The following is a 17,266-nucleotide window of genomic DNA, read 5'->3' on the forward strand; positions in this document are numbered from 1 at the left end:
TTCTGTGATTGCCTATGTAGAAAAGCTAACTGAGTCTTCTCCTCGGAGCTACTAAAAGTAATAAGTTTAGTAAGATCACAAGATTAAAAAGTCTACTGAATTACTTTATTGTATTTCTGTACACTGGCAACAAAAATCCATGTCTTAAAATACCACCTAAACTAGAACAAAATATAAGTTAGGGGCAGATGTTTCAAATGAGCATCATTTCCACACTGAAAAGTGTAAGAGGTTTCTGAGACGAACTAAAGACCTCCGTAAGTGGAAGAATAGATTTATCGTGAGTTAGGATATTCAGTATGGCTAAGATGTTAATTCTTTCCAAGTTAATGTACAAATTCAAAGTGATTCCCATCAGGACCCTTGTCAACTTACCTTTTTAGAAATATACTTGGTTTCAAAGTATATACAAAAATGTTTAAACCTAAGAGTCAAAAAGTCCATTCTCATTTTTCCTGACAGTCACAGTTCTATGAAGTACTCATGACACTGAATTTAGCAAATACTGAATCTCTGTTCCTGGGGGAAAAGTAGGGTGCAATCCTGTGATCATAGCATTCATTGTTAAACGCATAACCTTCTTTTGCCTGCTTCCCTCCCTTCCTTCCTCCCTCCCTTCCTCCCTCCCTCCTCCCTCCCTCCCCCCCCCCCCCTCCCTCCCTTCCTTCCTCCCTTCCTTCCTCCCTCCCTCCCTTCCTCCCTTCCTCCCTCCTCCCTCCCTTCCTCCCTTCCTTCCTTCTTTTCTTTATTTGCTTATTTCTTTCTTCCTTCATTCCTTCTTCAGCTGAGAGCGAATGTTTTGGGGAACTTGGTATTTTCCATACTTCACAATGTGTCTATGAATAGTAGAAAAAGACAAAGTATTAATTTGGAGATATAAGTAAATTTTTATCAAGTAAGCGAATTCACAAATATATAATCTGTGAATAAAGTGCATTTGATTAAAACTCTGAAAAAGAAAAACAGGATTGTAGGTTTGAAGCTAGCTGGTTTTAGGACTATTTAAAAAGCAGAGTATAATCAATAAATATAATTCAATCAAGACTAGTCTTGTTTTTTTTTTTTAATTTTACCATGCAACAAAACCTTTATTTTAAGAGAATGTAGTCTTGATGTAAAGATATACATTTAGGCATTTGGAACAGAATATACAGCGCATGAATAATTCTTGATGCATACAATGAAATGATGTTTGAGAAGGGCATGAAAGCAATCCAATGAAAAAATAATATGTTTTTTAAAAGTTACATCAAAATTGGATATATACAGACATATATATGTATATAGTATCTCACCATTACCCCATACCATGTAGACAAACAATTCAAAGTGGATTTCAAGAAAAACATAAGAAGAAATACATCAAGTATCCAGGTGAAAATACAGGAGAATCTTGGTGACCACAGGTTTGGCAAGAATTTCTTAAGGCATTAAAAGAAAAAAATCAATAAACTATCAAAATTAAAACATCTGATCTTTGAAATATACATATATATATATGGCAAACTAGACTAGGATAAAATATTAAAAACAATATCTACAAAGGATTTCAGAATACACAAAAAAGAAAAAACAACCCAATAAAAATACATGAGATTTGAGTAGACATGGAAGCAAGGAAGACTCAGGTGAATGTTTGTGTAGTGTGTGTAAGACCTGGGTTCACCCCAGCACTGAAAATACAACAAAGAAAGCAAATGGGTGATGAAGAGGCTCGTGAGAGGATGCTCCTCAGAGTCAGCAGGAAATGCACACTCAAACCGCAGTGGAGTATCATTACATTCTTACTAGAAGACCTTGTTTTTATTTTTATTTATGTGTGTGCATACCCTCAGAGACCAGGAAAGGGTGTTTGATCCCCTAAAGCTGGAGTTACAGTCAGTTGTAAGCCACCCAACATGGGTACTGGAGACTGAGCCCAGTTCTCTGCAAGAACAACAAGCACTCTTAACTGCTGAGCCACCTCTCCAGCCCTAGACGTTAAGAGTGACTGACACAGTCGAAACTGGAACTCTCCTACACTGTGTCTTAGTTGTTCCTCTATTGCTGTGGTAAAACACCACAACCAAGGCAACTTACTTAGAAGAGTTTATTGGGGGCTTACAGTTTCAGAGGGTCAGTTGAAGTCTGTAACTAGAGTTTTCCTGCCTTGCCCACAGTCAGGACAAATCTCTGTCACCTGCCAGTCCCACAGCCGCTCAGACCCAACCAAGTAAACACAGAGACTTATATTGCTTACAAATTGTATGGCCGTGGCAGGCTTCTTACTAACTGTTCTTATAGCTTAAATTAATCCATTTCTATAAATCTATACCTTGCCACGTGGCTCGTGGCTTACCGGTGTCTTCACATTCTGCTGTCCTGGCGGCGGCTGGCAGTGTCTCCCTGACTCAGCCTTCTACTTCCCAGAATTCTTCTCCTCCTTGTCCTGCCTACTTCTTGCCTGGCCACTGGCCAAGCAGTGTTTTATTTATACAGACTGATACCCACAGCAGGAGTCCATAGCCATCATGTTGGGGAGCATGACAGCAAACAGGCAGGCAATGGAGCATTAGCTGAGAGCTTATAACTTGATTCACAAGCATGAGGCAGAGAGGTAACTGGGGATGGCTTGGGCTTTTGAAACCTCAAAGCCAACCCCCACTGACATTTCATCCAACAAGGCCACACCTCCTAATCCTTCCCAAACAGTTCCACCAACTGGGGCCCAAGCATTCAAATATATGAATCTATGGGGGCCATTCTTATTCAGACTACCACATACTGCTGGTAAGAATGTGAAATGTTCTACCATCTTGGAAATTATTTTAGCAATATTTTGCTAGCATGGATGTGTACCTAATATGACCCTACCATTCTACTTTGATATTTACCCAAAGAAGTGAGTGATGTCTAAAGACATGGGCACAAAAGTTCACACCCACTTTTCTTGTAATAATCCTACACTGGCAGCCATTCACATGTTCCTTATTGGGTGAGTGTACAACACACTGTGCCCAGGCACACACTATAATACTACATCTTATCCATACTGACAGAGGGCAGATCAGTATTTGCCCTGGGACCAAGAGGAGGGGTTACAGGATGAATAAAGAACTTTGGAAGTGATGATTATGTCTGCTATCTTGAGTGTGCTGATAATGTGTAGATATGACCAGTTTCTCAATTTATACTCTTTATTATTTTTTTTTAATTGAGAGAGTTCTTCATATGCAGCCCAGTTCTGTCTCATATGCACAGTTCTCCCGAGGCCTCCCAAGTGCTGGGATGCATTTCCACAGTTGCTTGAGACTGTACTTCATGCAATTTGTTTATACCAATTGCAGCTCAGTGAAGCTGGCATTAGTCATCAGATGGAGGCTTCAGAGGGTGAGTGGTACTCAGACAAAGTGCTACAAGAAAGAGAGACCAGAGAAAGAGCCTTGGAACTAGACTGGACTGCTTACATGGGAAGGCTTGCTTGAGGTACTGAGGGGCTCAGGAAAGGAATGTGTGAGCTGGGACACAGGATGGAGCAGTTGGAAACTGAAACTGAGTTCCAACTGTGTCTTTGGTGACTGAAGGAGCTGAACATGTGTGTCAAGGGCAAAGTTGCAATTAGTCCTGCATATTAAAATCACAGTTGGATCTGTGTGCTCTGCGCTAGTAGGCAGACAATGACACAAAGATGTCATTTATTCTTTCCCTGTGGGCAAGCACTCTTCCTGGGCACTTCTCTCATGTATGTGAGACTTAAGAAACTAAGATTTTAGCTTCCCTTATGCCCCACATGCAGCGCAGGAAAGGATTCTGATCAGTTTTAGTTCAGTGTGCATTCCTTATGCCTGCAGAATTAGCTAGACCACGGCAACAGTCTGCCTCAAGGAGCTCCTTATTGACATCAAGTAGGATTGGTGGGTTGCTAGTAGCAGTGAGACTGATTTCCTCACAGAGAAACATGGTTTTGAAATCAAACTATGGAGTTCGGGAGGTAGACCACTCAAGTGCCCAGGGAAGGAAGATTTCGCTCAAGGGAAAGCCTGGGCTGGGCATGCTCGTTGGTGGTTCCTGACCTTTAAATTTGAGGGAATCCTAGAGGAAGGAGAGGGTGCATGGAAGGTGAAGGTTGGGGAGTGAGTGCTGGAGCAGCTACAGGCAGGGGAAGAACATGACAGACAGACAGACAGACAGACAGACACACACACACACACACACACACACAGCGGAAAGACAGGGAGCGCAAGCGAACAGAGAATCTACTGCAGAAGCCAGACTCTGGCCCAGCTGCTGCTTAGAGCGCCTGTATATGCTCGGAACCCTTACTGAGAAGCGTGAATTCTGCCTCCAGCTTTCCAATTCTGGCTGCTGGCCCTGGAGTTTAGAGACAGTGGCGTGCCTTGCATTTGTGCCTCTGGCTGTCCCAGGGCAGAGTTGAAAACGGAAGAAATCTGGGGCAAAGAAAGTCCCGTGGGAGAATGAACTGACTAAACACGGGGCAATACTAGCTTTGGAAGAATTCCACGCACGGCGAGATGAGTCTGGACCTTGAGCTGCTTCTTTGTGTTGCAGTCTCCACAGGCACCAGATAGCAGCATGGCTGTCCCGGCAGCTTGTTAGAAATTCGGGTTGCCTAGACTTGAGTCAGACCTCCCAGCAGGGCCCACGAACCACCTGTGGATTCTAATGTCCCTTCCATCTTGAAGCCCTTTGACCTCTCATTAGAAAGCCCAGTGTGTGTGTGTGTGTGTGTGTGTGTGTGTGTGTGTGTGTGTGTGTGTGTGTTAAGACCCATAATGATGTGATAACTTTGGAAATTGAAAAGCGCTGTTTTACATGCTGGAGTATAATTTTATTGACTACTTCAGTCAGGGTCTTTTTTTATTTTATTTTAATGTATATGTATGTTGCCTATGGCTACACCTGTGCATCACTCTGTGCTTGGTGCCTGTGGAGGCCAGAAGGGAGCACCAGATCTCCTGGAACTGGAGTTACAGCTGTTTGTGAGCCATCATGGGGATGCCGGGAGTCGAACCCCGGTCCTCTGAAACAGCACTGGCTGTTCTTAATCTCTGAGCCATCTCTCTAGCCCCTTACTTGGATTTTAGTATTTTGTTTGGGAGACCTCTTATCCTCACTTTCCTTACCCCAAAGAAACCCAAAATCTTGCTAGTGAATAGGAGAATTGATCCAAAGATTGGGGAGAAAGGAGCTGGCCCAGCTGGGGCTTGCCGGAGAGGGCAGCTTTGTTTCCTGGGACTTTGTGTTCAGTTTGTTTCTTTCAGCAGAGAAGCACAAGGCTGATGACTCACATTTACTGTTGAGTCTTAAAATCCAAACTGCAGCTGTCAAAATAAGATTAGTGCCTTTAGGCACTTGGAAAGAGAGGGGATGGTCCCCAAAATGTGGGCTTGGGTTTGGCTTGCCTTTGTAGATCTCTAACCCGGGGTGAGCCTTTGGGTTAGGCAGGCAGAGACCCCAGTGTTGCCAGTGGAGTGAAATCACAGTCGTGGTAAGTCTCTCCTCTCTCTTGCTGTGGTAAACAGTTTCTGATGTCGGCATCTTGGCTTAAATAATAGGAGGAACTTAAAAAAAAAAAAAAAAAACAACAAAAAACCACTAGAGTGCCTAACTGAAGGTGTTCATTTGCTTTAACTCCAAAGGAGAAATTAAGCTGTCATTGGTGTCAAGAGCAGGCCCTGTGGCTTGTCTAACGTTCTGAAACATCCATAAAAGCCCTTTGATTAAGCCCTGGGTGGCGTGAGCCAAGCAGCCACAGCCTCTGCCTCAGGCTCCCCTCCTCCGACTAAGGAGATGCACATCCCAAGTTCCCTGGGCTGAGACCCAGCTTTAAGATCTGGATATGAATGAAGGGAACTTAAACCAGGGTGCATGTGACCCTCTGGGGAGACTCATAGCTAGCACGCCCTGACTAATTGATTTCACCTGCACTTGCAGTCAGCCGTTCCAGTAAAATTCCCCAGGACCAACGAGAGACAAGCTAGTTTTGCTGACCGAAGCTGTGTGCTAATAGTTGCCCTCTGGCAAGGTGGAGCTTGAATTTGGCCAGATCGTTTATTATAAGCTTCAAAATGCCAATTGTTGCTGTATCTGACCAATTTAGCAAGCCAAACTTAGCCAGAGATACTTTTAAAGTATTTTGTAAATGTAATATCCATGTCTGAAGCATCCCTAAGTACCCAATAAAACGAAACTGTCTTCATGGAATTGTGACTTGGGCAAATCTTGTTTTTAAGGTCATGCCTGTGTCATGCAGACCTTTCTCCATCCTGCCTCAAGACAGGAAACGAAGAGACTGGTGTTTGTCACGCCCACTCTGGACCGCATGCTTCTCCATCTGTTATTACCCTCTTTAACTCTGCACAGACCGTACTGTGCACACTCAAGTTATTTCACATCTTCATGAAAACTGTTTCTTGAAGGCCATTTGCTGAAGTTCCCCAGCTAGGGCCAGGCTTACTTCCAAAGATGACAATCCACCTGCTTGCCTCACCCCTTGCTTTCCTGGAGAGACATAACTGCCGTGCGCCAATGGTGACTCGCTCATGTCTGTGTCTACATCATCTCTTCAGGTCTTTACACAAAGTCACCTCAGCAAAACCACTTTTTCATCACATTGTTTAAAGTGATGCCCTGAAACACTCCTGACTCCCTTACAAGATCGTGTTGTTGGTCCCTCATCAGTGATGTGCTTTCTAGATGAAAAGGCCCTAGCTCACAGTGTCTGCCAATTTCCCTGGTGTAAACACTCCCACCGTGGCCATTTCAAGCTAGCAGTGTAGCTCCTGCGATGCAGCGTTGGGAAGAAACGCTCCCCTAGACGAGCTGAATCCAGCACACCAGTGAATTCCCTGCTAGACTCTCAGCTTGTGATGGTAGGGGATTTCTTTCTTATTTTTTTCTTGGTCTATTTGATTAACTGTTGTTTTTCTTATGCAATGAAAATTTTCCTGAATGAACAAGTAGGCTTATTCTGTCATTCACAAACATGCCAGGTACCATGCCAGATAGTTGAGCTAGAGTGCTGAGTCAAGCGAACACTCATGAGGATGCGTCTGCCCTGGGTGACAGGCAGGAAAGGTTCATGTCACAACAGAGGGAAGCTGCAAGGAAGACTAACAAATGGCACCTGCAGTCCCCTCGGAAGATACACTTTAAGACGTGTCCTGAGGGATACATAAGAATTAGGTAGGCAAGAAGCAGGAAAAGAGGGTTGTGAGCATTTGAGGTAAACAGAGTGGTGTGTACAGAAGTCCTGGGGCAAGAGAAAGCTTGTTTTGAGGCTAAAGAGGACAATTGGACACCAGAAGACCAGGTAACAGATGACCATGATTGCTGAGCTGATGCTGCCTCCTCTTGGCAGGGGAGGTAAGGAAGAGTAACAAAGAACACTGTCTTAGGGTTCCTATGCTGTGAAGAGACACCATGACCACAGCAACTCTTACAAAGGAAACATTTAACTGGGGCTGGCTGACAGTCTCGGAAGTTTAGTCCCTTATCATCATGGTGGGAAACATGGCGGCATGCAGGCAGATATGGTGTTGGAGATGGAACTGAGAGGTCTACATCTTGATCCACAAGCAGCAGGAGTCTGCCACACTGAGTGTAGCTTGAGCAAAGGAGACCTCAAAGCTCACGCTCACAGTGACACACTTCCTCCAACAAGGCCATGCCTTGTAATAGTGCCACTCCTTATGGAGGCCATTTTCCTTCAAACACTGCAAGTACTAAAGAGCTGATTGGATCTGAAGGGCACCGAAGAGGGAGGAACACCCATGACTTCCAAGTTTCTGTGACCATCCTCTGCTAATCTGAAAGGGAAATTAAAGATCAAATTCATGGTTTGATCCAAACACCACAGGAACGCCCACACTTCTGAGTGTTGGTTCAGTCCCTCACTGAGCTTACAGCCCAGGTAAGAAGAATTAATTAGAAACACCCAGCAAGTCTGTGACACAGACATGGGTTGATTTACCTATCCGACAAGTACGTGTTGAGCAACTCCCATGTGTCAGGCGCTGTAGTGGGTACAGGGCGAGTAGCAGACACAGATCCCTCCCCATGACGACAGATTTTCTGGTGTCTGAAACTAGAGACTGGTGCCTACCTGTCCTTGTCCCTGGGGACAGGCGTGCGTTTTGCTGAGAATGGGGAGAGGTATAGAGATGTGGAGAATTTTGTTTTTATGTCTCTCACCTTCCCAGGATGTCATTTCTATTAGGGGAAAGGGCTTTGGGAACTTAGGAACACCACTGTTGGAGGCAGGGCATATGGACCTTTGTCACTGTCCCTTCAGCCACGAGCATTTGTGAAACATGCAGAGGAACAGTACAGGAGGCTGTGAGGAATCGGGTGGCACAGGCCGGTTTGTGCTCCTCTGTGTCAGGCAGACGGGTGGCCAGCCTTTCCAGCACCAGGGGTAAGGCGTGATGGCTGCAGGACCCAGAGGAAGACGTCTTTGAGCAGGATCCTGGAAGAGACTTAACTGAAGTCACAAGCCGTAGCTGGGATCACCAGACAGAGCAGGCAGAAGGCTGTGCCAGGATAACACGGCCTCTCCCATGCCCCTGAGTGGTTTTTATCACCCTTCAGTGAAGTCCAGGCTGCGAGGAAGGGGGGAAAAGTTGTTTTTCAAAAGCATAAGGAATTGTCCAAAAACATCTGTACTTTTTTCAAATGGAAGTGATCACTGCCAGGAAAACAAGAAGTCATTTTGTTAGAACCCAGTTCCCATTTATTCCTTTGTCTTTGTTTAATTAGATTAATTCCTCAATGATCTCCCTTGGGTCAGTACAAATCACTCATGACCATAAATCCCGACATTCTAAAAACAGTATGAAAGAAAAAGCCACACAGAGCCAACTGGCAAGCTCGCTTTCATGGGACAATTCTTTGGGAATGAGAGCTATAATCCTTCCTGGTCCTTCACGTTCCTCATTCTCCTGTGTGTCTGGACAGGAAACAAGGGTGGCAGCCATCGCTCTGAGACTTGTTGCAGAGAGAAGGCTGAGCCGTGGGGTTGCAGTCCTAAGAGGAGTCTGAGCACCTTCCCCTCAGAGGAGCATGGGGATTTGTTGTTGTTGTTGTTCATGGGGTTCAGTGATTCTCACCTGCTGCACTCTGAGGGCTTTGAGGACGTTTAGCAAACACTACCTGCCAAAACCCTACCCCTGGCTAGTCTGGTTTAACGGAAGGGGTGTGTCTAGGCATCGGGAGAGAGTATGGGGTGTGTGTGTGTGTGTGTGTGTGTGTGTGTGTGTGTGTGTGCATGTGAGCGTGTGTGAATGTGCGTGCGTGCGTGCGTACATGTGTGCGTGCATGCATATGCCAGAGGCCAGCCTCAGGTGTTGTTCACAGGAAGCATCCACCTTGCTTTCCTTTCCTTTTTCCTTCTCTTCCTTTCCTCCTCCACCCCAGCAGAGTCTCACTGGGACCTGGAGCTCACCTGTCAGGCTAGGCCAGCTCATTGGTGAGCCCAGGGATCCTCCCATCTCTGTCTCCTCAGTGACACAAGCACCACGTGTCTGGGTTTTTACATTGCTTGGTGTTGAACTCAGATCCTCAAGCTTACACAACAGGCATGCTACCCGTCTGAGCATTTTAGAGCCCCAACATCAGTGTTTTGGGAAGGGCTCCAGAAAGTTCTAATAGGCAGTTTGGTTAAGACTGTCCTTCTTCGATAGACAGGGTCACTCTGTCGACCAGGCTGGCCTCACAGAGATCTGCCTGCCTCTACCTCCCCTGTGCTGGGCTTCATTTGGCTTCAAAATGCTACTTTCTAAAGGTTCTTTTGTGCCAGGTGGTGGTGCTATAGGCCTTTAATCCCAGCACTCGGGAGGCAGAGGCAGGCAGATCTCCGTGAGTTCAAGGCCAACCTGGGCTACCAAGTGAGTTCCAGGACAGCCAGCTACACAGAGAAACCCTGTCCTGGGGAGGCTTAGGAACAGCTGTTGCCAGTGAGTTGGGACCCCTTGTCCCCAGCAGCAGGGCTTTGGGCAGAGTGTTGGCCACTTGCAAAGGGACTTAGATTCCAGTAAGGAAGACAGTGACCACGTCACTGCATGAACATATACACCATTAATATCACGACCACATCACTGCATGAACACGTAATACCATTAATACCATAACTGCGTCACTGCATGAACACGTAAACCGTTAATACCATGTCCGCGTCACTGCATGAACACGTATACTGCTATCATGATACGTGCCAAGGAGAAAGTGAACAGGGTTCACGGACAGCCAGTGTGGGAGGTCAAAAGCTCCGAGCAGCTCAAGCTCCTCATGGCAACAGGCAAACTTCCCATCACCCAACAGGCACACTGAAGTCTGGGACTGGGGACCACATCACTGTTCTCATACAAAGCGATAGTTTTCATTGAGCTGGAAGTCGGATGAGGTCAGTGAGGTCCCCAGAGCTGAGTATCTGTGACGGATGCTGCCAGACACATCACCTGGGAGCACAAAGCAGGGTTTGGATGGAGTCACTGGTCTCTCCTTGAGGGTGGCCCTGTCATCTGTTGAGCAGAGTTCGGACTCCTCGGCTTCCTGGAGGGCTCTCAGCCATCTGGTGTCTGCCACTTGTCAGGGAATTCCCAGAGCAGAATCCAACTGCCAAGCCTGTCCTCCGTATCAGCATGTCCCCTCAGTCTCCATTCTCCTCCTTAGACCTGAGCATTTCAATGTGATAGTGGAGATTTTACTTAATTTTATTTGTTTGTTTGTTTGTTTGTTTTGTTTTTTCAAGACAGGGTTTCTCTGTGTAACAGTCCTGGCTGTTCTGGAACTTTCTTTGTAGACCAGGCTGGCCTTGAACTCACAGCAATCCACCTGCCTCTGCCTTCCCAGTGCTGGGATTAAAGACACATGCTTTATTTTATTTTTTTTGAGGGCTTAGCTCAGACTGGAGAGATGGCTCTGGGGTAAAGAATACTGGCTGCTCTTCCAGAGCATCTGGGTTTGACTTCCAGTACCCACAACTGTTGTAACCCCAGTTCTGGAGGATATGATGCTTTCTTCTGGCCTCTTTGGGCACCACATGCATGGATATGGTGCACAGACATACGTGCAGGCAAACATCCATACCCATAAAAATAAAAAGTGAAGAAGTGCTCAATTTATTTAATAGATGCTGAGTCAGATCAGTTTTTTATCTTTTCACTGGTTTAATATGTTTATCTAGAAACAATACAAAATTCAAAGAACAGGTAGGTGATATTGCATATTTGTGTGTGTGCACATGTGTGTCCATGTCTGTGGAGGCCAGAGGTTGCCTTCCTCGTCAGTCTTTAGGCTCTGACACCTTTTCTTGGGTGTCTGTCGCCAGCCTGTGTCTTCAGGTGGGCGAGGCTAGCTGGCCGAGTGCCACCTGCTCGCCTCTGCCTCCACCTCACTGCCGGGATGGCAAGCTCGTGCTGCCATGCTTGCCTTTTGATGTGGGTTCTGGGAATCAAACTCAGGTCCTCATGCTGCCAAGACGAGAACTCTACAGACTGAGCCATCCCCAGCCCCTGGAGGTGAGAGTCAAACCAGCCGTTAGAGAAGCTGCTTGTGCGGTGAATGGTGGCAAACGCAGACCCATGGATGTTTGGGTGAGAATAAGTGACGTCGAGGGCTTACCCCTAATCAAGGCTTTTATGAGACTGGAGAGGCCACTGGGCCACTAAGAGTGTCCCACAGAGGACCCGAGTTCAGTTCCTAGCACCATGTCAGGGACTCACAGTGGCATGTAACACCAGCTCCAGAGGATTGAAACCCTCTATGGGTAGCTATGCTTGTGGGCACATACAAACAGACACACGTGGTTAAAAATAAAATCAACCTTTGCTTAATCAATACAGACTTTTTTTTCCTTTTAACTATACCTGAGAGTCAGGGACTGACAGCTTTCTGGATAACTAAGTTTTGTCACACTTGATGTGATTAAAAAGGGACTTCTTTTAATATATTCAGCCCCTTTAATGCTCTCTGACTTTCTCTGGTTTTAATGGCAGCATTGTGGGTAGAACTACATGGCACCTGGCATTCCTTGCCAGGAAACAGCACCATCATGTCTGCCCATCTGTGCCAAGGAGAGGCTGAGTCAGTGCTGGGCTGAAGGTTCTTTAACCTTTCCATCCTCTTACATATTCCTGCACCCATGGCGGGAGACGCATGCCCAAACACGCATGCCCATACACGCATGCCCATACACACATGCCCACGTTGCATGTCCGTGTCTAGCTAGCTCAGCACTGTGGAAATGCGGTGACTAGCTAACTCAGACAGTCCTCCATCCCTCCCTGTAATCTTTCTTAGCTCCTCTCATGGCATTTGGCTTCTCTGTTTTCCTCACCCATTATGGGGATGGATAAGCAGAGTGCATAGAGAACTTCCAAAGACCTCGCCTGTAGTCAGATGGGTAGAGGAAAGGCTGATGGGACCTTGCCATGTGTCTTGTCAGTGTTCTAGTGCTGTGAAAAGACACCATGACCACGGCAGCTCTTATAAAGGAAATCATTTTTTGGGGCTGGCTTGCAGTTTAGAGGTTTATTTATGGTGAAAGCATGGCGACATGGTGCTGGAGAAGGAGCTAAGAATTCTACATTTTGATGGGCAGGCAGCAGGAAGAGAGAGCACTGGGCCTGGCTTGAGCATCTGAAACCTCTAAGCTTATCCCCAGTGACACACTTCCCCCAACAAGGCCACACCTCCTAATAGTGCCACTCCCTATGACCAAACATTCAAATCTGTGAGCCTATGGAGCTGTTCTTATCCAAACCAGCACACCATTTTCAACAGAGTGGTGACTCGGTAGCACACTGGGCTACCTTATCTCATGATGTCAAAGGCTGTGCAAAACAAAGTCATCTCCTGTACACTAGTGAAGCTGTGTTTGCCCAAAGGCTAGGAATGGTCTTTGTGAGAGCATGGAGAAGCTCTTGTTCACAAGTCAGCTCTCATGAGCCCTAAAAATATGTTCAAAGTGGTTTTCATTACCACAGGAAAATACAAAATTGATATTAATTATTTAGTGAATTTCCATATAATTCCAACTTTGAAAATGGTTTTATCAGCAGGACTGTGGTGGCACACGCCTTTAATCCTGGCACTTGGGAGGCAGAGGCAGTCAGATCTCTGAGTTTGAGGCAAGCCTGGTCTACAGAGCAAGTTCCAGGACAGCCAGAGCTACACAAAGAAACCTTGTCTCGAAAAACAAAAACAAAAAGAAAAAAAACGAAAAAGTTGTTCTCTACACTAAAATGCACACAATGTCAGCAGGGGTTGCTCTGGGTTATGGGACCACAGGTGGATTTTCCTTTTATGTACTTTTGCCCATCAGTTTTCTACAATGATAATGTATTAAAATGTGTAATGTGATTTAGGTTGCTGTAGTAAGTGTTAAAGAGTTGAATTGCCATGGGCCAGGAGCACTTCTTCTCCAGAGCTATGTGCTAATGGTGCAACTTTGCCTCAGTCCAGGATCTGTGTGCCACAGAGGACCATGGCTGTGAGCAGCTGTGTGTGAACGTGCCGGGTTCCTTCGTCTGCCAATGCTACAGTGGCTACGCCCTGGCCGAGGACGGGAAGCGATGTGCAGGTACGTGTCTCTTTAGTCCCGTGTGCTGAGGAAGGATGCTTTTTAGGCAGAATTTAAGCTTTAAAGGCTTCATTTTTGCTTGAGGTCAGTATTTGCTTATTCTAGATCCTCCACACAAAGCACGCCTGTGATAGTCTATGCAAACATAATTAACTGCCTGTTACTTCACTGCTTGAAAAGGGCAGGGTGGATTTGGAGCATAGTTTGGGGACCTCACTATATGTGTTATATATGAAATTTACTTGGTGATGGGTGGAGGTGTTATGTGGTACCTCAAAGACACTGGTGGCCTTATCCTTCATTTTGGACCTGCAGTTCAGTGTATTGACATCATGGTCACAGAAAATCAAAAGCCTCAAACACAGAAGCCAGGGAAGGGGCCTTTAGGAAGTGCTTGGAGCTGCAAACGCAGATTCAGAGTTGAGCACTTGGCCACTCCACACTGGGCGATCAGGTGAGAGACAGGTGTAGTCTTTCTCAGCCCTTGCAGAGCAGGCCAGCAAACCCCTAATGTGTGCAGCACCTTCCGATTGGCTGGAACACCTTTGCCTGGTCTCATTCATCATTGAAGCAAGAAATAGCAGGTAATAACAGGAGTTCAGTAAGCCGAACTGCAGTGAACCAGATTCCGGCCAAATCTTGCCTTTCTCTTCTGCAGCCCCTTGCTCTCAGAAACCATGTTGTGTCCCTTCATTCCTCATTTCCTTCCACAGTATATGTTTACTCTTTTGCATTTCAAATGCATATTTTCCAGCATGCCCTGATTATTAGTTAGGGGTATGCAGGGTGGGAAAAAGACAAAAGAAAAAAAAAGTGGTCATTTGCTATTTGCATGAGAAAAATGAGAGTACTGTGACTTTGTTTTTACACACCAGAATTGGTTTAGTGAGCTTTAGAGCTATTTGTTGGGGTGGAGGTGTTAATTTACTGGTGGTGACCATGACAGAGTGGCAGATTGACACATCACCAAAAAAGAAGCCAACACATAACCACCCATTCTTATATTTTGTTTCATTCATTTTTATTGTACAACTAATATTTAAAGGATGAGGAAATCACTGTTAATAGTTCATTGTATTTCTACCATACTCCCCCTAAAATGTCTACCACAAAACCTTGTCCATGCTGAACAAGAAGTTCTGCCATTTAGTTTTGTCGCCTGTTTTTGCCCCTTCCTGTTGTTAAATGAATAGAAACTTTGTGAACTGAAAAATTAAAGATAAGAAAGGTGGGGTGGGGTCTTTGTGAGGAGTGACAGGTGCTAAGCATCAGGAGTCAGGAACACAGTTATTGAGTGAGTGGGGGAAAAATGGGATAAACCAAGAGCTTGTGAGAGTCACAGGGGACCGGCGAGCAGGAGGCCAGCTCATGGGAGGTTGGGAAACTAGACGTGGGGGGGGGGGGCACGGACACCCAGTCCTCTCTGTATTACCAAATAATTGCCTAATTGTCCCCGGGTAGTAGAGAATCTTTGTGTCTCTCAGGATTCTGCTGTAAGTGTGGCATTTGACATTTGCTGAAGGGCAGAGAGAATGAGCGAGAACACGCTGTGGTTGCCGGGAGCAGTGCTGGGCTGTGTTCATCGAGACGGGTGTTTTCCCTGCTGATGCTTAGGAGCACATGAGAATGTCTTGGGCTGGAGAGATGGTTCAGCCGTTAAAGGCGAGGCAAACAACCCAAATGCCAAGAATGTCTTGCCTGTATTAGGCGGTCAAGCAGAAGGATGGTAAGCCAAGAAACACTGTATCCTAGTGTGACCCGAGTCTCATCCCTCTGATGATCCTGGCATCACCGTCTCCACACCTCTCCTGACAGCCACTGACCAAGCCTCTGTGGGAAGCAGACGTAAAACGAGCAGGCAGATCTCTGTGGCCAGTAGCCTCAGTTAGGAAGTCAAAATTCTCAAAAGTCAGTTGCTGTCCCATAGGGCTGTGTTGAGAACCCAGGAAGGACAGAGGTAGAGAAGAGAGACATCTGAGGAGCTGGACCGGAAAATCTGCATATAGAAGGAAGAGCAGCCACTGGACAGATGAGCAAGCAAGAAGCCACGTGATGGACAGTGATGGTGTGGAGGTGGAAGTGTTTTCAAAAGAGAGCTCTCATAGTGAAATATCCTTAGAAGGTACCCAAGTGACCCAACAAGGCACCATCCTCCGAGGTGGAGACTCCAGGGCTACAAAATATCACAAAACAAAATCACTCGTAATGTTTTAAGTAAGAGCACAGTTTTCTGTTGGGCCACTTCATGGCTGTCCTGGGTTGGACATACCTGAAATTTAATGAACTTGAGCTTCTAAGACTCTGAGAATCACGCAACAGTGACGGGGAGAGATGAGAATGGACTCAAGAAAAGACAGCCTGAGTTTTAGGCAAAGCGAGGTTGGAATTATGACAAGACAAGGCAAGGACATGTCAGAGGGAAAGCAGGAAGTAGCACAGTGCCGAAGAGGATGCGTAGAAAGCCAGCAGGGTGGGCAGGAAGCAGCATGTTTGCCCCTTGTTCCTTTTAATAGCTATTCGTTTTTTGTTTTTTTCGGTTTAAATGTCTATGTGTCTTTACTTGTTCCTTCAAGCCTTACATTCCAGTGGCCAGTGAAGCACGTCTTTATTTCATGTAATCTCCGAGTTTTGGGTTTTTTTTTTTTTTTTCATCCACAATGAGGAGTCATAACACCTACTGCATAGGATTTGAGAGGATAAGCTATTGAGTAAAGTTCCCAGTGTGCAGTAGGCTTGGTTGGGACTGTGGAAACAGCCATGATCATTTCCTGCCTATTGATGAAATGTGGATGGAGGACTGAGCCTTTAGTCACTGCCATGTATAGAAAGCAGAAGAACCATGGGCAAGAAAAATGTCTACGACTGTAGAGGGAAGGGAGAGGAGAAAGCGCATGTGAGGAATTGTAGACTGTGATGGAGAGACAATCTCCAGTCGGTGTTCTGTTGTTGTGATAAGGTATCACGGCAAATGTCCATCTTAGTCTTCATTACTTTGCACTAAAATGCTGTTTCTCTCCGAGGACAGCTGAGTGGTTTCTCCCACACTGGGCAGAGCCTGGATGTAGCAAGGCTCACTTTGACTCTGGGACCTTAGCCCTCTGTGATCTGCCTGGACCAGGGATGGCAGCCGGAAGTGACTGTGTTCCTTCCCTATGTGAAGGTGCAGATGAAGACTCCAGGCAGGGATGACAGAGGGGTTTTGTTGGAATGAGTGAGGATCAGCAGAGGTGCTGCTGACTTGGAGAGGAACTCCATACATCTGCCCCTAACCTTGGCCTTCCTTTTCACAAACACAGTTTTGCAACTAAGGAAGTTATGTAACAAATCCAAAATACTTGGTGAAGAATCCCAGAGCTGAGTGGACTAGACCTCTCTAGACTTTAAAACTCTTTGAGGGTCCCATGACTGGAAATGGGTTTCTTCACATTCAACTGCTGAGTGGTGGCCTGGGCTGCCATCCCTAAGTGGCCTGACAGTGAGACCAGGCTCTTAGGAACCTCCGAGCACTGAAGACAGCTTCCCTTCGTTCAGACAGAACTCCCTTTCGACCACACCACTCTCCTCTACCTCCCTTCCTGCTCCGCACTGCCCTGGTGCTGGTCCTGTAGCACGGGAGGCTGTTCCCTCCTCCTGGCCTGTGCACTTACTCTCCTCGCCTGGGATGCTCACTCCTGGGTGTCTTTGTGG

General features: G+C 46.2%; 1 protein-coding gene across 1 annotated transcript in view; it reads left to right on the forward strand.

The window, feature by feature from the left end:
• Matn2 (matrilin 2) overlaps nucleotides 1–17,266 on the forward strand; it is a 149,024-nt gene that overhangs the window by 89,292 nt on the left and 42,466 nt on the right. Inside the window, 1 exon segment of the mRNA XM_028884461.2 lies at nucleotides 13,457–13,579. Coding sequence (XP_028740294.1) covers nucleotides 13,457–13,579 — 123 coding nt within the window.

Source organism: Peromyscus leucopus, chromosome 20 (genome assembly GCF_004664715.2).
Source record: "Peromyscus leucopus breed LL Stock chromosome 20, UCI_PerLeu_2.1, whole genome shotgun sequence".
NCBI classification, from domain to species: domain Eukaryota; kingdom Metazoa; phylum Chordata; class Mammalia; order Rodentia; family Cricetidae; genus Peromyscus; species Peromyscus leucopus.